This window comes from Dermacentor andersoni, chromosome 10 (genome assembly GCF_023375885.2).
Source record: "Dermacentor andersoni chromosome 10, qqDerAnde1_hic_scaffold, whole genome shotgun sequence".
Taxonomy (NCBI): domain Eukaryota; kingdom Metazoa; phylum Arthropoda; class Arachnida; order Ixodida; family Ixodidae; genus Dermacentor; species Dermacentor andersoni.
The window spans coordinates 64,423,427-64,450,182 of NC_092823.1; the positions used below are offsets into that span (position 1 = coordinate 64,423,427).

General features: G+C 46.7%; 2 protein-coding genes across 3 annotated transcripts in view; both read right to left on the reverse strand.

The window, feature by feature from the left end:
* The window catches only part of disp (RND transporter family member dispatched), a 481,275-nt gene that overhangs the window by 45,177 nt on the left and 409,342 nt on the right, over window positions 1-26,756 (reverse strand). For both annotated transcript variants that reach the window (XM_050191005.3, XM_050191004.3), the window contains exon 7: window positions 1,561-1,767. In XM_050191005.3, the coding sequence (XP_050046962.1) occupies window positions 1,561-1,767 (207 nt within the window). The remainder of the gene's footprint in view (window positions 1-1,560; window positions 1,768-26,756) is intronic.
* On the reverse strand, window positions 14,318-16,040 carry LOC126543876 (chromobox protein homolog 3-like). Its single transcript, XM_050191006.3, has one exon. It carries the CDS (start codon window positions 15,679-15,681, stop codon window positions 15,118-15,120), a length of 564 nt encoding a protein of 187 aa, XP_050046963.1. The 5' UTR covers window positions 15,682-16,040; the 3' UTR covers window positions 14,318-15,117.

Genomic DNA, 26,756 nt, shown 5'->3' on the forward strand with positions numbered 1-26,756 from the left:
ATTTATCCTCAATTCAGTTTCCCTTCCTTTGGCATCCATTCTGCTGGTCTACTCTAAGAGACGTGTTCAAGGATATCTTCGCAACCACAATCATTACACGTTGTGTTGTTGGCCATTCCAATGCAAAAAGCAAAAGACTTTGTAAAGGCCCCCGCTAGCCACAGCCAACAGAGGAGTGTAGTTTCGTGTTGGCAGAGTCCAGCTGGCACAGTTAATTGTTCTAAAAAATTGAAGTGCTCCACACGGAGAATGCGATGCTTTGTGCAAGCACGCCAAGTTCTTCTAGCGGTACTGGGTCTTGATGTCGGTATCAACTCCTGCATACAGTCTTCAAGAGTTGAGCAAGCATACTATGCATGACAGCTTTCTCTACAGTAAATCGAAATGATCACTCAATGCCACACTAACTTGCATCGATTAGACCACTGTCGGAACAAACTGTTTTCGGAATGAAGACATCATAAGCCGTCTCAGCAGAGGGCAAGGAAGGCACTGCTACAATTCTTAACGATGACAAACCTGTAAAAGCGGCTTTATCCTTAATTGGTGTTCATCATGTCGTACATGATCCTGTGTAGTGGTAGTGGGCGGGGACCGTTAGTGATTGTTGATTGTGTCTCTGTGCCCTCTGATCCTCTCTCTTTACTTTCTTCTCGTCTTTCTACCTCATCCCCAGTGTAGGGTAGCAAACCAGATTTTCTGTTCTGGTAAACATTCCTGCCTTTCTCCGTTCCATTTCTCTCTTTCCCTGCTCTAATAGACTACTGTTCATCTGCTCTAATCCTTACATGACCAGTCCAACTCCACTAGTCTATTTTGGTGTTGTCTAGAACATCACCTACTCCTGTTTGTTCTTTAATTCAAAGTGCCACCGCCCCACCTTCTTGACTTTTTATGTAACATCGGCCATTTAATGCTCCATCACTTATAGCAGAGTCCTCAATTGCTTCTCATGTGTTATCCTGTAAGTTACAGCCCCACAGTATAGCCCCTGTAGAATGCACAGATAGTACACTATTCTCTTTCCACCGATAACAGTAAGCTGCCAATTATGCATGACTTAATAGTACTACCCTCTATTTGCACTCGGCCCATTCAGTGACTTCCTTAATGTGATCCGGGTCTCCTGTAACTACTTGGCCTAGCTGAACATACTCTTGAAAACCATGAATACCCAAGTGAACATGGAATATGTAACAATCTTAACAAAAGAAGATCTTTTAGGCTTTCTTCATTCACTCCAATTGAAGACTGTCGCGTGTCAGTATGCCTTCAGATGCCCTGGCTACTACTAGGAAATACTATCTCAGTGGTTGAGTAAAATGATGCTCTTGTTATTATTTGCAGAAGGTCTCTCTTGCACAGGTGTGATAATTCACTCTGGGCAGTTGTGCTTCACTTTTCATACTTTTCCTTCTTCGTTCCCCTTGGGCCCCCTCCACCATCTCTAGTGCGCAGAAATTATTTTGCTGGTAGCCACCTACATGTGTTGTCATCTCCACCCCGTCCCATTCTTGAAGCTGTTTACAGGCGCCATAACGAAATTAATTAAGCCCTCACCTCTCCACCGTTACCAGAGGGCAGCACTGAGGGTGGTGTGAGAGAGACAACACCAACAGGGGGCACTGTTGTCGTGATTTTTGGCCACCTGGTGATGTCCTGTGGCTCCGGATACATGGACAGCATGCCACCCCAGGTAGACGCTGCCTGCAGGTTCTTCCATGCCGCCAGGCGCTGGGCCAGCACGGTGCCTCGAGGCTCAAAGCCCTGCCCAGAACAAAAGGCACAAGATTTCAGGCAACGGCATCCCAAAGTTTTCACACTTAACGGCACCCATTTATTCAGACTTACCGACGCCAGCTAATGGTCACACTCGCGTCTACTCACACCTGGCGACGATCATCCTTGTCCACAATCACATCCCCTCAAGCTCACCAGCACTCATTCCTGTTATTACCCGCATCCAGTCACACATTTCACTGCTCACTTACACTCTATCCCGTGTCTGTGAAACAAGTGTGAAGAAAATATCAGCAGAGAGAGAGAGTGAGAGAGAGAGAGAGAAATGGGCTGGGAAAGGCAGGAGGTTAACTGAAAGAGATTCTGGTTTGCCACCCTGTACTGGGGGACGGGGAAGGGCAAATGAAAGACGGAGAGAATAGTGGAGAGCTAGAACGAAGTATCGATAAGTGTATCCATGAGTGCGTACGCTGACCTGTGTTTCCGTGGCACGGTTTACGCAGCTCCTGCTCGCCCTAGTGGGAGGAGCATAAGTGGGTAAGAAAGAATTAAGGGGAGTGCTGGGCAAGCCAGGTGAAAATGTTGAAAAGCAATGGATTAGTTGTGATCATTGTCAACCTACTCTACGCTCCCTACAAGATGAAGGCCTCTCCCAGCGATATCCAATTACATCTGCCTTGCACCAGCTGACCCCATTCTATGCCTGCGAGTTTCCTCCCCATTTCATCACACCACCAAGTTTTCTGTTGTCCTCGACCGCACTTCCCTTCTCTCTGCACCCATTCTGTAACTGTAATAGACCCCCACGTTATCTGTGCTATGCGTTATATGGCTTGCCCAGCTCCATTCTTCCCCATAGTTCCCTAGTACTAGTTGTGATACTGTGACTCAAACCTTTAGCTCCTGTGGAAAACTAAAGGAAAGCAGTAACGAGGAGAGCAAGAAAACAAAATAAAACTTACACAGGTCCAACTCATATTTTAGAATCTACAGAAGCGAAATGCTATTTGCCAATTGAATTCCTGCATCTTTGGTGCAACAGAAACTCCCGCGCATGTGTTCTTGTGTATATGTGCTATGCCATGTGAAAAATCATTTATAGGCTAGTATTTCCTAATTTAATCTTATTTATTTTAAATGTACCAGACGCTTCTTGGATGTCCCGCATTGCAGGTATGTGCCATAACAGAGAGTTTTAGAACAGGGGCCCCAAAAGTTTGGGGCCCCAAAGAGTTCTGCGGGTGTTAGCGTTGGGGCATGCAGGAGTGAAGAGTTTTAAAATAGGACTTTGCATTTGGGGACAGTATCTTGTGTTTCCACGGCACTACGGCATCAAAGAAAACCTATTGTGAATATATTAAATAAAATATACCATGTTATGATAAAAATAATAACTTTGACCATTCGTGTTTCTCCATTTAATTACAATTTAGAAGGTTATTCTATTAGCAGCAAGTCATTAGTCGCGCTTTGTTTTGAGTAACCAACTTACATGCCTTCACCAGCCAAGTTAAGCCTACGAGCCATGAAATCGGCAATTGATTTGGAAACAACGGTGTCTAATGAATCAATCTTCATTACACACGTTAGTTGAGAGAAAGTGATAACTGCAGTCACTTCTCCTAGCTTACGAACTTTCCTTGTTACCACAAATCGAGCTCAGTTTGGTGCTTGGGCGATTAGAGCCGTTGCTTCGATAAGTGTTGGCATATTTGTTGACGAAAGTTTTGGGGCAGCTTTTGGGGCTTCCGCTAAATCAGCAAATTAGCGTGCTCGACGCAAAACCCAAGCGCAGCTTGCGTCTCGCGCATACGCAGTGGCTTGGACGCTATTTCTTTGGGGCCCCTATTCTAAAGCTCTAATATGGAAATCTTGATCATAATCAACATGCGGCGATCATCTCAAAGAGCTAGTTGGCGTCGGCTCAATATGTACCTCCTGCTTCTTGGCCGATGCCCCACTGTGGGCATGTGCCATTGAACCACCCACTTCATGGCCAACCACCCACTGTGATAAATGCGCCACAATAATGAAATCATAATCATCATCAACACGCAGCGATCATCTTAGATATTTGGCATTGTCACAATATGTACTACCTGATTCTTGGCCAATGCCCCGTTGTCGCTATGTGCCACAGTATGAAAATCATCATCATAATCAACACATGGACACACCTTGGCTGATCGGCCGTTATGGGTATGTGCCATTGTATGGAAGTCGTCATAATTGGCACGTGGCAACAGTTGTATTTGGTATTGGCACAAGAGAAATGTACATGCGGTGGTGACCTAATGGCTAGCACATCGGGCTGCTACAGACGGGCTCTTCCTTCTTTTTTTTTGCTAGAGTGAGGAGGAGTTTACTCAGTAAGAGCCCAACCAGCAATTGAACGACCGACAGACAGACTTGGGAGAAACCATGGAATGGTAGGCAAGGAAAGCTTTGTTTTAAAAACTGATGAAGCTCCTTATGTTCACCCATGGTTGAGATGTGTGGGCAGGATAGCAGGCCAAAAGTGGGATGAAAGGTGCGCAGCATGTTTCGCATCTCGGTTAAAATGCGTCCTCTTCGTTAGTCTTCCCTATATGTGTCGTGATGGGCATCAGTCCCTGACATGCTTAATAACTGCCGCTGGGCGGAGCAACTACCGGCAGCTTTTGCAAGGCTAGGCTGCTGCCCCCACTTGATCAATGGTCTGAACACACAGAATTGACCCTCACCACCGTGATTGTCTCATTATTGTGGTGATCATTAACATAAGAGCAGGTGTGAAAACATTCTTATATAAGGAAGAAGTTTTGTGAATATAGGCACTGTTTTGAAGGAATAGTAGTCACTGTTTGTTTTCCAACACATCTGGCAAATTTTACGGGCCATACATGAATGCACTTAAATCTCAGAAGAACCTTTTTGTCGTTTACCTCTGCTCATTCTAAACGGGAGGGCTCGTAGAAGCTTGTTTGAGTGCAGCACTTCAAGGGTCCTGTCACCATAAAGTGAGCCTTAGCTTTAACTCGCAAAGTGCAAAGGCTTTTAGAAGTAGGATTTCCCGAGGGTGTTAGAAGCAATGGTGTTGAAACCTTGATTCCCACTTTCGCACAGGGACAAACAGCTGCAAGTAAACAGCAGTGCGAGATGACCAACTAGAGCGACACAATCGTCTCATACATCCATAAAGTATTTCACAACTTTGAGAAGACTGTTCAGAAGGCAGTTGTCACGCTTTGGTTTGTTAGTCTTAATAAATTACTCAAGCTTAGCAGAAACGCCAACCAAGGTAGTAAAAGAACAACACATTACGAGAAGTACGCCCCCGCCTATGTGACAAGCCCCAAGGAAGTTGCATACGACATTTGTTTCTTTGGTGCCAATTAATTCAGTTCATTGAAAATTTAGACCCACCACATTTCGAGCATATTCAGACTCATGAAAAGCGTACTGCTGCAGAATGAATTAAGTATCTTCGATTCAGTGAGTTACGTCCACTTTACAGATTGCAGACTCTATGTGAGAACTATTTCAAGTTTAGCATACACGGAAAGCATCTATGCAGCCACTTGAGAAACATGCCTTATCTAGAACACTGTGAAAAACAATGCAAGAAGTAAACCTGCAACATGACCACATACTGACAGAGAGATTGAACACTCAGCTGTCAACCTTCCAACTTGTTTAACTAAAACATCTTACATATCTTAGTCAATGTTGCAGCAAGGGTCTCATCAGAACGGTTTCAAGATGTACAATGCACATGTTAAAGGTCCCGATGATTATCATCAGGGCACACTGTGCTTGAAGGAGCTATTATGTGGCTGCTGCTACATGGGCCAAGTGGGTCAGTTAAGTTGGCTCACACACTCAGCCTTGTATGCTCTGAACGCAACCACATTAGAACCCAAGAGCCACACGCACGACATTCGCACAGGTTGTTTTCCTTCACAGCCGGCGGTCGTTTGTGTTCTTAGAAGGGCGCCACTCTTCGAGACAGGGACCTCCGCGGTGCCCAAGATATCTGGACACTTCACGTACAAGCGCGCGTAACTAAAGGCCAAGCAGCCGCCTCGCCACGTGCATGTCGCTCAATGACATATAGGTGCATCCTTGCCAGGGGTGGCGGCATTCCTGTGGCGGTGGGGGAGATGGCGTTTACGCCGTCGAGCATACGTGTTTAATGGGAGACCCGGCGGCCACGTTGCGTGAGGGTGCGATCCTGTGGCATGTCCAGGGTTAGTGGCTCGTGGGGCGATTTATGTGTTTGCGAGGCCTGCCAGTGCAACGGGTCAGCTGCAGTAAGGCGTGTGGACCCTGAGCAAGAGGGCTATGTGGCATTCACTTAAGTGATGTTGATCTGTGCGTTCCAAAAACCAGACTAGTAAAGGGGGGTGGTCACAGCATGTATTGTTGATGGCCCCGTCTACTTTAAAATAAAACTAATTGGTAGAATGTGAGTGAGGGGGCGTAAAATAACGGTACCGCCCCAATTCGTAAGAATATTTAGAAGAGTGTGTAGGAGCGAGCGAGTCTATCATCAGCTGCCGGTGATGGATGTATGCGACTTTTGTCTTAATAAACCTGTGTGCTTATAAGTGGGCCTCCCTGAGTGCAAAATGTTGCCAGACGGCAGCGATGACTTCTTGAAGAATTGTCTGCCTGGAAGACCTGGAGGAGAAGAAACTTGACTGGGCCATTGTATTAACGATAGAATATGTGAACATGCAAACTCACTTAAATACATGCCTTGTAGCTACTTGCCTAGCCACTTGCACACATGTAAATGCATTTCAAACGTTGAATGATGCATCATCTTGAAATGTTGTGGGGGACAAAACTGAAGAGTGAGCTTGCCAGAGAGTCCTCTGTACCCTTGCTCATGAAGACGTTGTATATCTCGAATGTGATTTGTAAGCGTGTCCTGCTCTCTTGTACTTGGTGATGCCCTATACATATATGTAGCTTTTCACTATGAGTAGGCATTGTGGATGCTATTCAGTGCTAGTGTCTGTCACCTCTTCTTGTCTCATTGTTAAGTGCTACTTATTCGAGCAAATATGTACGGACCAGCCGAAATGAGAACACTGTTGCTTATTTTGCATTCAAATAAGCATGTTAAGCATTCCGAGATGCCAGATGCCAAATGCATTGTGCGAACAGCACAAAGGAATAACAGACAAAGAGTGGAAGACATGAAAAGTGTCTACATTGTGCTTTGTCTCTTTGCACTAGTTCTGTGATGCAATGAGTCCGACACTTGGGCTGGTTGGTTGAAATGCATATCTGCAAGGCTGCGTAAAACCTGAATGGAACACAGACGAGAGGGACCGTGAAACATCACCCTTAGCTTGCAATTAGTTTTTATTGGAAGAAGTTTTAAAAACCACCTGTGGCTTATGGCACAAATCTGGTCAGTCAGCTGGATTACTTTAAGAGGCATGCATTACTCGCACTGGAAGTCAAACTCCATTATTGAGAATCGTTGACTGTTGGGCGAGTTGGTGCGTCCTGTTCTGTCACAAAGTGGAACAAGGGCGGAAAGGAACAATGTGACAGAACAGGCCACTCACTTTGAACTAAAGTTTAACAAATAGTTTCCAAGGAAGTGGAGGGGGTGCGCATACGCAGTCGAAAGGCAGATACAAGGCTCCATGCAGATTCTCATGCAAAATAAAAAAAAAAAGAGAGAGAGCCTTGCCGCGTAATAAGATAACTTATTTATTTATCCGTCAACGCTACTGCGATTGTTGCTGCATAATCGACTAATTAAAAAGTTATTAATCAGCTTTTTACCTAATTACTTAAGCACAGATATTGCAATACACAAATTGAAGCCAGTGATTTCACAAGGCCGTTTGTAACAAACTTTGAAACAAGCACCAGTTTTCAGATGAGCGCCATCAAACTTGCGGTAAAAATGCATCGCTGTTCCACTTACTTTTTTAGTAAATGCCTTTTTATGCACCGAAGCTCAAAAATTAATAGAACACCAATACACTTCATCGCGAATTCTGGGAACGCATATTTCAAAACTGGTACCATCCTAGGAATTTGTTCTAAGCGAATATGACTTTCAAAGTTACCGGCTACAATTCGTAATTAGGTTATTACTTAATTAGCAGAACTTTGTTAATTAGTACAATATTCATTTTGATTTCTCGTGCAAGTAATGTGTGTCTCCGAGAGTAATCTAGCTCGGGAAGAAGATTTGCACTACATGTCACGGGGGATTTTAAAATGTTGTGCAATAAAGATAAGATAAAAATGGGGATATATATGCAAAACAGGTTCAAGTCCCACATGTGTGAAGGTGTGACACAAAAGCAAAGACAGAGATGACAAAAACGAGAATCCAAGGCCTTGCATTCAAGGAGTCAAACTAATCTATGCGATATGCATCCATCCAGTGCTATTTGGTGCATTCCACAGTGAAGCGGCAAACAGCTGCCGACCTGCGCCGATCGCTAATGCAAGCAAAGAGCCTCATAGATAGACAAGCTGCACGTGTTTAAACAGAGAAGCACGAGACACAGTAGTGGACACAAACAAATAATCAGACTCTAGTGATTTCTCCAGCGCTGAACTAATTTACCGAGAGAATGCGGCTTCCCTTTCGCACCTAGAATTGATTACTTTAGGTGTCCCCAAGAAGCGTGAAGCCCTGTCTTGTTTGTGCTGTATGGAGTCATAACATGAGAGCAATGATCTGGCCATTTGGCCGCAGGTCATGGCCATGTAGCCAAGACACTCGAGAACACGATTTGGTAGGTGGCAGAATTGAGATCCGGTTGTCCGTGTATAGTGCGGTCTGATGTCCTCACTGAGTGCGCATCACATCATTAATTTCTACAGTGAATGGGATCTGCATGACGTTCGTTTCAACAGGAGAGAAAGATGTTTCACCTAAAGGGCAAAAGCGTTGAGAGTGACAGCAAGGTCTAGCATCGCAATTGGACTCCCCGCACGGTGTTCTAACTCTACACGGGCGCAACTCGTTGGCGTGACACGGCACTCAAAACTTGACTCCTGCTTCGTGGAAGGAACAGCGCCCTTTCAAGTACCGGGCGTCTCACACTGCTGGTGCAATGAGCATTGCCCATGGCATTTCAGGCACCACACCTCAATGATGCATGTGATGAGACTGATGGGAAACTGTCGGTGCTTGTCAGCGCTTAGTGAAATAGTAGGCAACGTCAGCTTGACATTTAACCGTGCGTTCCAGTTATAGAACGGTGTGTATACACAGCAGCTCAACAGGAACACTAGTGTCCTTATAGTGATGCACACAGAATGCTCACGCCAGCAGCAAGGCGGAACGCTGCCCTGCTCGGCCATCGAGCGTAACGTTGATGGTGCGTTGACTTTGCTTTGTATTTTTTGCAGCCAAATGCACTCCGTGTCTCCGGAGTCCCTCCAAGCATCCACGCACAAGCAGCATTTGGCAAGACAGCACGACAAAAGCAGCGCTGATGGCATTTTTGCACATTGAGAGTCTGTATTTTTGCTACTGCAATAAGATATATCTGGTTTTAAGTGGAAATCTGGCGTTTCATTTCATATTGGCAAGCCGAATACCTCAAACAGCAGCAGCTCTCGCCTCTTCCCTGTTAATATGATGCACTGCACTACGCCTTTAATATTTCGGCACCTCTCATGGTGTCAGGCCAATACTCCTCAAAGTAGTACCGACACATAATTTCTAATTTGTAGAAGCTCTCCCACACACTCATTACACATAAAAGGACAGCGCTCAGGCAGTATGGAGGTTGGGAAACACTTCAGAGATATCTTAATCTGATACTAAAGTTGGTCTCAAAATGCCAGGCCTGGCGTCAACATACCGTAATGTGATGACACAGAGCGAAATGTCCCGGTGTCATGCAGTAATAAGACTAGGTATGATGATGGTCATAAGAAAGATAAGAGCATGCATTGCTTCTAGCTAACTTCACATGTGGCAGCCTTAAGCTACTGCAGGAATGAAGCAACCAGGTGTACCACGATGTCATGATGTGCCCATCTTACAAGTACCAAAACCAAACCATATAGAAGCTAGTACTACAACAGTGAATTATTTAGAGTGCTTTGACACTTGGAAGTATTCTTTCTAGGATTTAGAGGTTTTTTAACCTTCACGTAAAGTAGGGAAAAAAATGGCAGGTTGAAAAGTGTAATCTCAATTCTCCTTTTCATTTCTTTCCCCTTGGTGCTGCTTTACATCTGTTCACAACTTTACACTGCAACGTGTGCCCTAAAAAGTAATTGCTGCGCTTGGTGTTAGCACTTCGTCAAGTTAGCTGGAGCACACGGTTCTAGGTGGGAATCTGATGTTTGAAGTTAGTTGCAGTGCTCCCTCTATGACTTTTACACTCGTTAATGTACCGTCATCATTATGAAACGGTATTATGAGAAAGCTACGTTCTTGTAACAGCCACTGATATAACCCTTTAATGACAGCACCTGTAAATTTTTATCTTCAATCTAAATGTGCAAAGCACATTGAGAATTAGCTTAATCAATGAAAATAGACATTTAGCACAATATTGTCCAGCAAAGGGGGGAGACCTCGGGTGGAAAATTGCAAGTGGGCAACCAAACAAAGCCACCATAGGGCTTTGTTTTGAATTCGAACAGACAGCTCTCTTTATATGTGAAGCATAGGTGTGCATTTCATTGGCTTCTTACAGCACGTGTGCGAAATCCTTTAGCTGGTTATCTTGCATCAGTCTCTCTCTTCTGAGTGCTTTCAAAAGAAAGCGAGTCACATGCCCAGCTTCTTAGTTGTCCTATATTCCTACTCTAAACCGACAAATGATGCTTGCTGCTTATCATTCAGTAATGTCCAAGAACATGTAGCCAGAAACTCCATACTGAAACTTCACAAAAAAACTATTCTGGTATGTTCCCTGCAGGCAACACTCATAAACAACGGGTTACAAGGCCTCATCAGACATTTTGGTTATAGATTGGAAGTTATGAAGGCCATCTGTGAGGCATTCTATAATGCAAGGATCTTTCAAATCGGTTGATTATTTTGATCTTGGGGAAACTGAAATATCACTTTGTAGTGCTGCCATGGGACAAGTTTCACCACTAACATATAGATTCTCTCTCCCTCGGCTTCAACTAGCATCTTCAAGCTATGACCCTTCCCTACTGTCTACCATACGGGAGCCAAGCAACTGCAACTCACCGATGTCAAGAGCTCCGTATCGATTCTTTTAAAGCGAAGCTTTCTTTGCTTTTTCTTTCGACTTTCCTACTGCTGCTGTCTGGCACACCGTGCTGTGGGGTGGTTCAGAGCGTGACAAAGAGACGCGAGGACCGCACCGCGTCCAACGTGCATAATACCCTCTGGAGCTCCCGGGTCGTTGCCACGTTAGCCTCTTGACAGCTGTAATTATCGGTGATCCCCCGCAAGCACTTACCTTCCTACCAATGTGCAAGTCCAGAGGGAAACTAGATAGAATGGAAGACAGGAGGGGGAGAGGAGGCAGAGAATGGGTGGAACCGACGAAGTTCTGGAACAGCCTTGCCACTCTTTGCTCGCAGTTCCCGTACAAATACGAGGGGGGGGGGTAAGGGATAGGAAACGAACGACTTGAGAAGGCGAGGAAACGATGGATAAACTTATTCAAGGTACGGCGTGTTTCTGCTATTTCTGAAAAATAAAACCATGCAAATATGTCTAACAGACAACTTTCGCAAGGGGTGCAGAAGCAGAGCTGCATTAATTAAAGCGCACCGCAGAGTCTAGGTGACACAACGGAAGCGGTCGCACATCGAATCAACACTTCTATGCCCGCCACAATAACCTTACGGCTATGGCATTGCTCGAGGTTGCAGATATGAGTGAGGTAGCCGCACTTCGACGGGGCCGAAATAAAGAGCACTAACGCACTTCGATTTAGGGACACGTTAAAGAACACCACAGTGTCAAAATTAATTCGGAGTGCACCACTACGGCCTGCCTCATAATCCGATTGTGGTTTTGGCAAGTACAGCCCCATAATCCAATTCAAATTTAACGCTTCTGCCAAGCTGCAATGTGCCATGTGAGGCTATGACAATGCTCGACCCTCTCACAGGTTATGAAATATTGCGCACGCCTCAAGCAAAAACCTCTCCGTTTGCGTTTCGTGTACTACGGAGACAAACAGCAGTGGTACACGAAAGGTAACATTTAACATCAACTCACCACTCTTGTGTTGGAGGAAACGTTGAAGAAATTAAACATCTCGCCGTCAACATCACCGCTAATTATCGTCAATCGAAGCAAGCAGCACAGAAAGCTTCGCTCACATCCGATTCCCACAGTGCGTGGGATCTGCCTTACTTTTTATTCTCTTTCTTTATTGACGAGGGGTGCCCTCCCAGTGGCGGGTTTTACGCATTGTGCATTACGCGATTCACCAGTCATCTGCCATAAGCGGCAACATTGCAGGCAGCACGCATTACATAGAGGCGTTTCTGCTTGTGAACTTGCTTTTCTGGCAGGCAGAGGGGCTCCTTCGAGAGGACGAACGCACAAGCTTTCATTTGAAACTTGTGTTTTCGTGCCATGCAGCCATTTAATAATTTGCAAACATGACTATCGGCGTGCAATCTAGTTGCCTCACTTGTTTGTTGGCAATGCCAAAAACTGGTGAATGGTTCTTTAAAGGGCAACTCAAGCGATTTTTTTACGTCCACTGACCTTCATAAAATTTTGAATAAATGTTCTCTGATACACTCTGCATATCTGTGCCAAACTATATGGCTGCAAGTCAAGTATTCCTGAAAATTAATTTTAAGGATTGGTTGCGTGCTCCCGAGTCGTTCCACAAATATGACTTTGTACTGGCCACCCTGTGGTAGTGACGTCGCAGACTGCACAGTCACTTTGCGGAGAAATGACGAAGCTGTCCCCTTTTTCATCCGAAACAACAGCCAACAATCAAAGTTTTGACAGACGTGATAACTGGCGTTTCTCCTCGTCTTGCCGTAGCACAATGCGTTGAGCTTAGGCACGTCAGCAGCTGTCTAGTTCGAAAGAGCTGTGAAAGCTCCCCGTGTCGTCAGGAGATATCAGCTTCGGTTTTTCGGCGTCAGCACCACGTGTACAGTGTGCTTAGCACGGGTTCTGTGTTTTTACATTACAGTAGTGTAGGATATGATGTCATTGACTCATCGTGATGTCACACGAAGCAGCTACCCATTTCAGTACCCGATTTATTGGGTGTTTAAAATTACTGGAGAGTTCCTCGGCAAATTGAACCACCCTACCGGTGACAACTTGAAATGCTGAATTTCATATAACCCGTTCAGGCAATGTGTATGCAATTCTGCATTCAAAGAGGGCACATCAAAGGCAAAACAAGTGATGCATATATTTAAAATGTGTACCATACATTTTGAAACACCTCTGATGTAATTTGTGCTGGAAGTTTAAATAAAATGTAAGAATTGGTTTAGCAAGATGAGTTAGCAGGCAGACAGCTGGGTGTTTGCTCTCGATGTCAGTATGTCATCATGTAGCGGCTTCGTCTTTCAAGGTTTTTCGTGATGCTGGGAAACTACTGGAACAGAAATAGCCTGCATCTTTAATTAGTTTGTTTCCTGTATTATGGCAAAAAGCCGCGAATGTTGCTCCAATGAGGCATCTCTGAGGTCCCATGCACTTTTACACCCTTAAGACTTAAATGCAAATGTAACCAGTAAATTGCACATGAAATCTGAATAAATCACAATTCACGTTCGTCCTCTCGAAGTGCATTGTGATTTATTCAGATTTCATGTGCAATTTGTTTCACTATTGTTTTGTTACCACGTGCTATGTTTTTTGCCAAACTGCAACGCAGCAACGGTGATTAAAATCCGAATAATGGCAAAAGAGCGCATTACGGACACGGCATAAAAAATGCTGCTCCCTCCACGCAACCTCTGGGACTTGACTGTGCAAAATCTGACCAAAAATTGTGCACACCGCTGCTTTTCTTAGGATGTCATTGGGTAGGACAGCGAAAAATGCGACAAGCTACGATGACAGGCCACATAAGATAAGCCTTAAAATTTATCACTTCTATAGTTCATGCATTAAAAGAAAAGTTATACCTACGTTGCCATGGAATTACCATAAAACTATTATACTTTCTTTTCTACAAACAAATGTGGCACTTCCTCAGATGCCAGACATGAGTTCGCGCAATATACGCCATCTGTCAAAAACAGATCAACGCGATTTCAACTAGCCAAACAACCGTAAATCTACAAAGCAAAGCCATTACAAATGCCACAGAGACAATCTGAATGCTTGCCTGCCTTAGCTTATTGCTGGTGTCATACATTACGAAACACTCTTATATAAAATTTAAACAAGGCAAGAGCTCAGTGGTGGTTCCTTAGAACGAAGTGCCCAGCTGTAGCAACTGTGTCAAGCAAAACTGCTATGATACAAAACAGCAGCTGAAGAGACGAGAAATATGCAGCTTTGGCAACATTGACACCAAAAGCTGGCACACATTTGACAGCTGCCAGATGCCAACAGGCAAAGAGAGAGAGAAAAAAAAAGAAATATTGGAACACTGTCCTTTGCCCAAAGAACTTGTTGAAGAAAGAATTCTCTTTAATGATCTCCTGTTTTATACAATTACAGTATCCCCCAACGAACGACTGAAACCAAAAATGAGCAGGATGTGCATAGAAAAAAAAGAAAAAAAAAAAAGAAAGGAAACGCCAGTAGTGCAACCTAGAAAACAATCATCTCAAATCACTAATGGAACAATGCTTCGTTGCTGGAAAACACATCGGTGAATTTTTTTTTTTTTTATCGCGATATAGACTCGATGAATGGCGACCGAAAAGGGTGGCGCAATTTTTTGTTATGCCGACACAATACGGTTGCAACAACGTGAGCAGTACAGCAACGGCTAAAAAAAAAGGGAAGAAAGCTTGTGTGATCGGACGCCTGCGCTCCAATATGACGGCTTGAAGAAAGCACAACAAAGATTACCGACGCCTTATCTCACACACGGCGAAGGCCATGCGGTTACAATTAGCGATAACCAATGCATAACAAACCAAAAAATGAAACACTTTCTTGCCGGACGTGGTTACGGCGCAGGGAAACAGCTTTTTTTTTTCCTCACATAGCGTCCGGCACCTCAGGTTGGGTGAAAGAAGGCTTAGGAAACAAAAATAAAAAAGCACGAACACACACAACACACACGACGTATCGCTGGGGTACGGAATCAAATGAAAAAATAAAATGGGCATAACAGGAGTTGGAAGCTGTAGGTACGAATTGTTCCGGAAGAGCCACCGTCCAGGCCGCCAACAAAAAAATAAAGAAAAAATACGGGGCGCTGGACGCAAACGTGGTTGGTTGCCGTTGGCGGGCACTCGCTAAGCCTTGGCCGCTTTCTCGGACGACTCGTCGTCGCGCCCGCCGCAAGTGTCCCAAGTGAGACGCTCCTCGTAGAACCGAATCACCACCTGCGGGCAGCGCACGTTGGCCACCCGTGCAGGCACGATGTCCGCCTCGTCGCAGTCCTTCCACTTGATGAGGAACATCAGTTCGCCGGATGAATCCGTGGCGCCGATGATGCGGTCCGGGTCGAGGCCGCGGTCAAAACCACGTGGCTTTGCGTCACCGCCGTCCTGTTTTTTCTTCTTGCGGCTCGGCGCGTCGGCGTCGTCCTTCATCTTGGCCGCCGACGGCTGCAGTGACTCGGCCTTCTGCTTCCGCTTCTCTTCGAACTGCGCGATCAGGCCTGGGCAGTCGAGGTTCTCCTCGGGCTCCCAAGTGTTTTCGCTGTCACCGTAGCCCTTCCACTTGAGCAGGTACTCGACTTTGCCTTGCCGCACGCGCCGGTCCAGTATCTTCTCGACGATGAATTCCTCCGGTTCGGCCGGCGTGCCGTCCTTGTGCGTTCGCTTCTTGTCGGACCTCTTGCCGGTTTGTTCCATTTGTGGTGGGGGCGCCCGGGAAAAGTAGCGTTGCGCGCCGAGCGCGGGTTTAGGGCCGCACACGCCGCCGCAGTGAAGCTGACGAAGACGACCGGGTGGCACGCGCTATTGACAGGGCACGCGCGCCATGCAAACCGAGCCCCACAAAGCTAGAGGTCGAACGTCCGAGCTGGCAACAAAACAACAGGATAAAAGCGCGCTACGCAAGCTGCCGCCGGTCAAACGCAAGGGCCGCTAAGCCTACATCCAAAGCCAAACGGCTGAATGCTGCGGCGCTGTCTATTGGCCCAGCACTCGCCGCGACCCAGGCAAATCCGGTTTCGCGCTCGACCGGCGGCGCGTTCGCTTCGACCGCCTCTCTTGCGGCTGCGAACGAAAATGAAGGCGCCAGAAAACGAACGATGAAGCGATCGTGACGTAGAGCATACGTCAGTGCAGGGTCGAATCAACGTCATGCGCGAATCGAACGCACTGCCGCGCGGATTGTTTCGCGCCATCGACGACAGAGGCCGCCACACTTCTACTGTCCTGGAGGTTGTTGACTTGCGACCTTTTGCTGGCCGCTTCCAGCAGGAAAAAGAAGCAGAAAAAAAGAGCAAGTACAGTAAAGTCCATGAAGAGGCTTCTAACGCACGAATAAAGCTGTTTCCACGCCGGGACGATGAAGCGGTCTTTTTTTTTTTTTCAGCCTTTTTCTTTTCTTTTTTTTTTTTTGCTTGCAGCTTCTCAAACGGGGCAGCAATAATTCGCGGGCGTTGGTAAGCACTGCTGACGCGGCACAAAACAAGTAGAAATCGGAACACAACCGCAAACCTAGGAGGCACAGGAATCAAGGCCGAAGCAATTTTTGTTTGTCTTGTTTCACGAGGACAAATAAATAACTGTCAATTCCTTCGTTGCCGGGCCCGTGCGCATTCGAGTGCTTCGAGCTCTACCACGGAAAAGATCGCAGTGGGAAGTGTGAGATCAGTGAACTATTTGCTGCGACGTCATCATTCAAAACGATACATTAAAAAAAATGAAGACATATATACATATGGTCGATAACGGCTCCCTTTTCTGATTCACCCTGCCGGACTTGTTCGCCATTTGCCATATTTGTTTGGCACTCGGTCGCCATCTACAATGACGCTGGAAAGAGCATTTCCTGCGTCATAGACCTTCGTGATTTTAACAGTGGTTTGTAATTATGCAAATGTATTGCTTCTGGCGCGGGTTTTTCTTTCACCTTACCGAGCGAAAACTTTCTGCCCGTTTCAATGACTTAGAAGAGGCAGAACCACACCGCGGACAGAAGTCGATTGAAAAGTCGAGTGGGAGACCGCAGCGAGTCAAGAAACAAAAAACGTGACATTTCAAGAAACGTTGAAGCGTGCCTACAGATTGTATCGCCAGCAGTTTCAAAATGCCTCGCAAATGGCATCTGCGACGTCAGAAAAGTTCCATCCCGATGTGTGCCCATGCTTTGGAAAACGGGCAAAAATGCAATGTTTTGAAAGGTGCGACGAAAACGATGGTCATTTTCGAAGGAGGCAGCGCAGGGTCGGTTTCTGACATCGCTGCAGGCGTCAATAGCCGGAATTATTAAAAAAAATGCTTTTTATTTGCTTCTTTTCCCAATGAGAGAGAGAGACAAAACTTTATTGTCGATCAATGGATTACCGAGCAGGTGGCCTCAGTCCAGCCATTACCAAAAGTGAAGCGGCCACGGAGTTTTGGCAATGGTGGCGATTTCCTACGGAAAAAGGGGTCGTATCCCGACATCTTTCTACAGTAGGATACAACTTTAAAAAAAAAAAAAGAATAACAGCACTTGGCAATCAAGGCGCACGGACCGCGCCAACGTTACTCCTACACTCTAAGAACAGTTTACACCCTTTGGAGTGCCCCTTCTGCCACACAACGATAATCATCATCTGCCTTGATGCGTTTCCTTTGTTTAACGCTGCGAGCCCGGTACTTTCCAGTAACGAACGGCATGCGCATTATCAGCATGATATCATTGCAGACAGGCAATGCTATCATGCGGCCAGTCGTGCGGTAATTTTGCGTGCATTTGCGGGCTTCTTTCACGCTCGGAAAAAACTTTTATGTAGCACGTATTGAGCAACAGAAAGCTCTATCGGGAGTTTTTGATGTCACACTACAATTTTCTCATTTCGCTGCCTCGTCCGCGCCGTGCTGATCGAGCAAAGTGCGACAGCAGCGCCACGATATGCGAGGATCGGTGGTGACTCCACGAAGTCACAGAAGTTTAAAAAGTGAACCTAGTCTACTAAAGTAACGGTGGTCCGCGCGAGGTTGTGTTACTCCGCCACCCATCAAAGAAGCAAACAAAATTGCCGTCATCAGACCTTTTTAAAATGGCGCCGTACTTGATACCTCCAGAGCGTCTCCTGTTCTTGAAGAGTCTTCATCGTCGGAAGCGATGAGGTGTGCAACAGACATGGTCAAAGTGTACGGAGTTTGAGCGTTTTTACTCTTTAAATAATGACAACCGTTCCACTCTGTGAAGATGGAATGGCAGCGAAAGCCCTTCGCTTTTCGTTTGAGAGCTTTGACTGTCGTCAGCTTTAGCTGCCATTCCATCTTCACAGAGTGGAATGGCTGTCACTTTTTGCGTTGCGAGTCTGGCGTCGTTGCTCGTTCGGAGGTGCCCGGGCTCGCGATTGTCGTTTTCGTTCAGCATCGCGGGAAGGTTCTTCGTCGGTGGTCGTTTCGAGCCGGCGCTGTTTACATTCTCGTTGCTGTTCCCTCTGGCACTCCTCGTACGCATGTTGTTCTTCGCGTGTACAAATTATTGGGGACGAGAACTTACGGAGTCGCCATCTGTCGGAAGCGCCTCCCTTGCGTAGTATGAGGGATCACGCGGCGCGCTTCTCATAGGTTTGGCTTACGGCGCTTAATAAAAACACCACGCGGCAGCCCTCCTGTACATTTCTGTAAGTACTCTCAAAACGAGGGAACTTTATTACTGTCGAAACAATCATCTTGGGCAGACTGAAAGCACAGAATCGTTTACAGACGCTATCTTTTTTACCGAATACGCACAGTGAAAGCCACTGCGCGCGTTCGCCGCGATGGAGTCTCCCGAACCGGCTTCTTGCGTGAGAGGTAGGCAATCGCTGAGCGTAAAGTATGTGAAATACGTTCTTATAGTGGACGGTCTGGTCTGTATTACCAAATGGCGCATAACAGAACGAAGCCGCAATGCATGCAGCCATCGCACGGGTTCGCGGCAACCGACTGTGCATCTGCATGCATGTCCACGCACAATGCTTCGCTTTCACTGAGAGCGTTTTCGCAACGTGCTGTGAGCTTTAGGCCGCAGCATATAAGCATTTAACAGTCCACAAGCAACCATTGTTGCGTGGACGTTATCCGAACTTGTTCAAAAACAATTTTGTTTTAACAAGGGGCTTCGACGCCTATAACGACGACTGTGATGAGGCGTCGCGACGATTCAATATCTTTTTTTCTTCTAAATACTTGGACGTTTCAATATTATTTCGATTTCGCGCTGCTTCTTTTTCGTAGTCCAGTGCGTTAATTCATAACACAATCATGACCATGTGCCATGCCTTTGTTTAATGTGCTTCTGACCCCTCCCTTTCCATTCCAGTGAACTTGCCAGTGTCTAGCCTCAACAAGTTCATGGACCAAACCGCCATGACATTAGCCGGGCAGGGAGCGCGGGCGAACGTAGCAGAAATATTCCTCGCGTCTGTGCTTGCCGCGTACCCGAGTTGTAGCCGATGGCTGTTCGCCGGTTCTAAATTTCGCGAGCCAAGCTTCACGCAGCTTCTTGTCCTGCGGCTACGTGTGAATAAGGCTGACACCGGGCTCTGTTGCGTACGTCCGGCACTGCGGCACCGAGCATGTCTGGCCTGCACGCCTCCAAGAGCAGCCACAACCTATTATAGTGATTTTGGATGTTGTCAAGCAGACACCCAAGGCGGGAAAGCCTCACCACTCAGTCAGAACCGCAGCGCAGGTGGGACTTTAAACTTTCGTTTTCAGCTCGCTTCGGCGCTTCCGAAGCAGCCGACGCAGCTGCTGTGTCCACGTGATCCCTCATGCCACGTCACGCCGACGGTGGCGCCAGCTTTTCCAGTGGTGGAGCTCGCCCTCAATAAGTGTCCGTCCCATCGATAACGCAGCTGTTTTTAGCGCCGATACCTCTCCTGCTTATATACTGCGATTGCCTTGACGCCACTCTATTGTTTACGGCGAGCATTCAAACCTGTTCCGCATTTTGACATCTGCGCCGCTGCACTGCATCCGTATGGGTTTGTTAGAAATTGCTAAGTCTGTTTCTGTTGCCGAACACCGAAAAAACTACGGAAGCTTAGTCATATGCAGCTTTCGCTGTAGAAGTCCGCGGTACAATTTATTTCACTGTTGACCCTGTTTTACTCATGAAACTACACTGCCGACTGTAGTGAAACTTGACAATAAATAGCTCAGCAAAACAGACTGGTGGGCCAGTTGGTATTGCATGTAGTGTTGGTGTTGCATATAGCGCTGTGCTCTGTGTGCCTTCTCTCGTGTTATGCGTTTCTTTGCGCTAAAGACTATTAACAATAAATAGCTGCAGCGAAGCAAACGTTTTATTTCAGTTCAATAAAGAATTAGACTTTCACCATTTCACTATTATAGACGAGTGAAAACGTACAAAATTACGCGCTTATAATTTTACTCTTGCGGTTACTGCCTTATTTAGGTAGCAGCGAAAGTTTAAAGTACGAACTATTTGAAGCCTCGCTGAGGAACAGTGGCTGGCGGTTATGAGGGCGTGGGCGGGGCTACACTGCAGACTTGAATTGTATCCGACTATAGAAGGAAACACAGGACTGTTACCGCATTTACACATGAACGACGCGACAATGGCGCACCGAATCTACACAAATGACGGTAAGGCACTAGGAAGGCGAATCGCATCGATGCCAGGAGAGCGATGCAAAATGCTGGCGTGTCGCGTCAAGGGAGAGAGGGTGCGCTCCTCCGCTCACGTGCCGGCGAAACGCGCTCTTCCCGGACACAGGTTTGGACTTGTTTCGGACGACGAAGGATATTCGCCGCACATGTGAACGCTGCCGCATAAGTACTACTGTGACGCGCTAAGAAATTCGGTTCGATAACGTCGCGTTCGTGTGAACGGGGCCAGTGTTGCTTTACAGCTGCCCGTCTCCTTCGAGCTACAGGAACGGCAGGCGACCAAGGACAGGACTCAGTGGGATCGTGTTGCACCACGAAATTCCGTATGCACGCCCACCCAACGTCACCCTACAGTTTCGTGGCATCTACAGAGCTGTTGAAACTCCTGATTCAACCACCTTACAGCTAGTCTTGACTTGGCCGCGTGCGATTATTCCCTGTTCCCTACAGTAAAACACTATACATGCGCGGTATAAGGGGCCTTCAAGCCAAGAAGAAGCGGTCCAGTACTATATATATATATATATATATATATATATATATATATATATATATATATGACACACGATACTACGAGAGCAAGCTTGCGCTACTTGGGGAGAATGCAAAGGTGCGTATACAATACCTCTTGGCCAGTTTTTTTTTAGATAAATGAGCCACGGTGTGCTACTAAAGTTTGTTCCGTTTTTCCTGTGGTAAGTCAGTCCTAAGAACGCCTGATTTTCATTATACAATGCCATTGTTGTAGCCTTGTTGTGATGAACACGCCTTCGAAATGTATTGAATGTCACTCTTAGAGCGTCGTCATCGTGATGAACCCTGCTGCTGTTACTGCATATTTGCGTGCCTATCATCGAGACAACGGATGCGCCTCCCTCGTTCTTCCGAAGTGGTTGCCCTTGTGCTGAGCTTCAAACATCCACTGACAGGCAATCTTGACATCGTGACGTCAAGTCAACTCGCCCAACTATATGTTTTGTGGAACCTCCGGCAGTTTTGTGGAACCTTCAAGGTTCAACAAAACCGCAGACCCCTTCCCGTGGGTCGAACAGAGGAATTCGGTAAGGCACCGCACCCAGAATATGGTGACGCACCAAGACACCATACCAAGACCGCTGCCGCAACGAAACGGGAATGCGACGCGGGTGACGTTACCACCTGCCCCGCCTCGTTCCTGCCGACGATGGGTCGCCAAAGAGATTTAAGGCAGAACCGGTTCATTTATAAGAGAGAGAGTCACCACCAGCCGCCCCGTCGGTCTGTTGTGCTCTTACTGCATGCGTGTATGCTATTACCTGCTATATCTGTACATATTGCATAAAGCTTTTCGTTTCTTCTTCGTCTGCTCCGAGAGTCCGTTTCTCGTCCTCGATCCCGAGTCACAATAATATGTGGTGGCTTGACCTCTCGGGCACTTGTTGTGCCTTTAGCCATGCCCTCCGAGACAATACAGGCAAAAGTGCCTGAAATAAACACCACGACAAGGACAGCTACATGTGCCCGGAGAAGACAAGCGGGGCTAAACTCATAACGATAGCGGCGAGTACAGTCGTCAATCGTCGAGTCCAACTGACGGACCAAGTAAGCTCGCTATCTATGCACCTATCACCGTATTATTATATTCCAGAGCAATCGCTGGTCTTCGCGTACATTCGAGAAATATGCAATACCCTTTGCGCCACGCCGCGCAGTCTGACCAAACAAGGCTATCTTGCTACGGAATCGGCGACAACGTCCGAGAAATTCCGGACGCAATACGCGTGTCTTACGCCGAGCGATAACTGGACAACAATGACAACCCCGGCAAAAAAAAAAAAAAAAAAAAACGGCCATCGACAAGAAAAACAAAAACGAGATAATGTACGCGTGACAATACACTTCCGGAGTACCACGGCACTATTCCGTGCAATGTCACATACTGTCAAACTCGGTATAGTGGCGAAGATTTAGGACAAATCAGAGAGGTCGCATATAATAGAGCCCTATACAGTGCTGTTCCACGGTACTGTGTAGAGAACAATTTCTATATTCCGCTAAAACTACAGAAAGAGAGCCGTTCATTTTGACAACTATCGCGTGCGCCTATTGAAAACTTGTACGGTACTGCATAATACTGATTTTAGGAACGCTCATCGCCGTCTGTATGCGTACGTCCGAATGTAGGCGCCTCCAGTGCTATCTCTTTCTTTCTCTCCATCTCTTAGCCCTACTTACACTACGTAGGGTAGCAAACCGAATGTGTATCTGATTGCCCTCCCTCTCTTCATTGTTATTTCTCTCTCCTCGGCAAGAAACTATAAATTAAAGGGCCCCTGAAACGGGTCGGACAAATTTTGTAGACGCGTAGGGTACAGCTTAAGTAGGACATTCGCACCACAATTTAAGTGAACCGTTACGTATTAATGGAGCTACAAGCGATTAGAAGTTACCCTCCTGCCTAGCCATGCTTTTCCTCCTCAACTCGTTCGCCGAGCGAGCGGGGCTAAGCTCCGCCTTCACTGGTTCACCGCCTTCACTAAGCCCCGCCTTCACTTCCGTCGGCGATACAACGCAGCGTGCGTTGCGAGCAATCTGTCGTAGCGCCGAACGTGTCCGGTATTCCGGTAACCACAGGCAAGCTGATCATTTCGGCAAATGACTGCAGGCATAAACTCAAGCTGATGAAGGAACTGTAGCGTAGACGTACGTGAGCGGCCTGATCGGTCTGCACGGTCCAGACACTTGTTGGCGCAGCGCTTAACCAGCCAAACAAAGCGCTAATATTGCTCTAACCAAGTGTAAAACATTTTAAACATTTATAAAAACAACGTGTTGATGATTACACTCCTGCGAAAAATACACACCAGCAGCAAAGAAGAATACACTTCGTTGCTGCTACTGTGTATGGTTGAGCTCTGTGCCACCAGGTGGCTGCACCGTGCAGACCATTCACATTTGCCCTACTGCTCATCTCATGGCTCGTCCCGTTACGGCACAGTCAAGCGGCCAGACCCTGTCCCCTTGCGCTTGCGTTTGCCCTAATACCGGACTCGCGAAACGCTATTGCGTTAGTAATCTTCCGGTGTAAAGTGACGGCCATAAACGCGCAAATCCTGGCGCCGATCGGATAGCGGCAGTCCGGTGCGCGGCAGTCCGGTGCGCAGCAGCCAGTTCGCTCGTACGCTGCCTTGCAGAGCGACACGATGTCACAGATTGACATATTGCCAGTCGCTACTTTTGCAGTCCACAAGGCAACAAAGTCGAATCATAGTGCTCGCGAAAAGACTGAGATCGACTCTGACCGCGGAGCTCTCGTCAAAATGGGGTACGTTGTATACAAGCAGACGACCATTGCTGTTTGCCGGAAGTGCTTGGGTGTACTGAAAAATTGTTCTTGTGCATTCTCTTTATGTTACTTTCTTTATATAAAAGCAAATTAACTAACATTCCAACTATTACGAAGATCATTTGTTTACCATAATGTTGGGAAAATTATCGATCACGCGCCCTGATCAGCCAATCGGATTGCTCGCCCCACTGACGTCATGTGGGTGATTTCGGTCATATGGGTAGGGGCGGCTTAAAATTCCGCCGAGCAGTGCGCTGCGATCGGCAGCGATGTGCATTTTTAAAACCTTATAATAAATTACACGCTTTACGCGGAGCACTTAGATATGTCAATTAATGATCAGAAGGACCTACTCTAACGACTCAGTACGTTTGTACAAAATCGTCAAAAGCGTTTCAGGGTCCCTTTAACGGGCCGAATCATGCTGCGATTAGCAACGCCCCCGGCACAGCCCTCCTGCAAGCGGACGTCGGAAATCCCCGTGGCGCCATAGGGGACACGTCATGCTCCAGTGGACGCGCCATCAATGCGCCTCTTGAGTTGTTTCCGAATAATTACGAGGCTCTGTCTTCTGCAACACTCGAAGGCGACAGACTATTATGCAGAGTGCCCGACCAGAATTACGCTGGGCATCGTCAAGGTGACGTATTCTCGGACGATCCCTTTGCTATGACTTTCGCATGACGTATGCGCTGCTCAACCAGCCAATTATAGCTCATCCGGTTTCGCACAGCCAGCCAATAAGCGCGCACTGAAATCGATGTCGCCGAAAGTGAGCGTCCGGGAATAGGTACCCAGTGCACGCGCATAGTTCGAAACTGTTCTCTCTCCTTCATCTTCATCCCCACGTTTAGGATAGCAAATTTGACAAAGTCTAGCTAGCTTCCACGCCTCCTCCCTTCCCCCTTTCCGTGTTCTCTCTCTCTCCCTCTCCATAATAATTAACTTTGGTGTATAAAGCGCTACCTGGGCTGAAAGAAATGTAGTGCAGCTCCATCGCGCAAGCCACCACCGGGATGAAAGTCACCGGAAAGACAAGAACCATCAATGCGCGAAGTACGTCTTGTCGATACGTCCTGAGCTTTTTTTTTTTTTTTTTTTGGGGGGGGGGGGGGGGTCGTTGCAACAGACCCCTGCAATACATGAGACCTTTAATTTACCAGACGGCACATTGCGACAGTTGCTGCAAGCTGGCGTCGCCTTCTCGCGGTCAATGAACCGCCTGGCTTGAAGGTATAGAGTACACCTACTCTGGTCTGTCTATCTATACGCATTCGAATTCAGCAGTTGCGAAGTACTGGGACTCTGAAACAAGACTTCATTAGTCTTAACGACGAAGCACGTTGCGCAATGGACGATAAGCTTTGCTTGAAGAAAATGAGGCGGATCGATGATCTGAATTAAAGAAAGGCACAAAGAGAAGTTCTCGACGGTATCAGAGCTGAGATTCCGACAGAATGTGAGCGCAGTAGAAGCACGAATACCGAGCTGAAAAGCGTTGGACGTTCTTCATCAATTGACGTTCAATTTATTTACGTTCACAGCAGGACGAGGGCCTCCCCCACCAATGTCAAACTGCACCCTTGACTTCCCTATGGCATCCAACACCATCACATATACAGGCTGTTTCAGTGAACACTTTCAAAAATCCTCAAAGGTTGCCTGTGGCAGATAGCATAATTGTCGTTCACGGGGTGGTCTACTCGAAGCGGCGGACACTACTTGCGCAGAAATTGAAATGCATAATTGACTAATTAACAAAAGTTCACTCACGAAGTTTTTCACTAAAAACCATAAGGCACATATTTCAGTTCAGAAATTCTAGCCGTGCAGTTCGCAAGGCAGAACCACTTGGAACGAATTCCCAGTATAACGCCAGTTTTAAGATATCAATTCATGAACTTTGTGGATAAATGTAGTTACTTCCTTAACAAAACGGCGTTTTATGCATTCAAGCACGATGGTATTATCATTATTATTTTTGTTATCCTAACACCACCCCATTCGTGTCCTATCCCTCATAGTGTGCTTGTGATATTTTTAAACGACATCATCATCATAATCATCATTATTAAGCTTGTCATTGATAACATTGTGGACCACCACGACAGCCTGCTGCTGTCGCCATAAACGAATTCGGCGCCGCAGGAATCATTAGGGTCTGCACATTTTTCTTCCTATTTTTTTTTCATAATGCCAAGACGCACAGATGAATATAGGACTTAAGCTCACGACCATGTGACCTTTCTCACTGGCCCTGCCTGCATGGGAAACGGAGGTCGCCTGATTCACCAGATATATGCTATACCCAAACGAGTTTCAGTTATTTACATCTTTCTACAAACACGGCTACTTGTCGTCCGAGCACACAACTTCTCACTAGTTCCCTATCGATGAGTGGCATGTTTTATTCAACAATTATTCGGAACTCCGTAGAACACAGCTTGGTTATCATGCGAAGTGAGTAGAACTCATACAGCCGTTGAGCCCGAGCTAGATTGGTTTCTCGCCCGCGTCCAGCTTATTCATTCTCCGCCCTCGAACAAAGTCTTACCGAAAATTTTCTCCGGATATTTGCAAGTCCGCTCAGAAGATTCGTAATTCGCAAAGGCCAGTGGTGTCCGGTCGATAAACGCACTCGGGAGACGCACGTATGCGGTCTCGTGTACGGAGCACCACGCGTCGGACGTACATCGCTCAATTTGCATACCGCATGAATATGCGACGCCAACGCAACACTAATATCGGCGGAGGAAATGTCCCGACATGATCCTACTGGTTCCCGCTTTCTTGTTTTGCTTCGTCATGC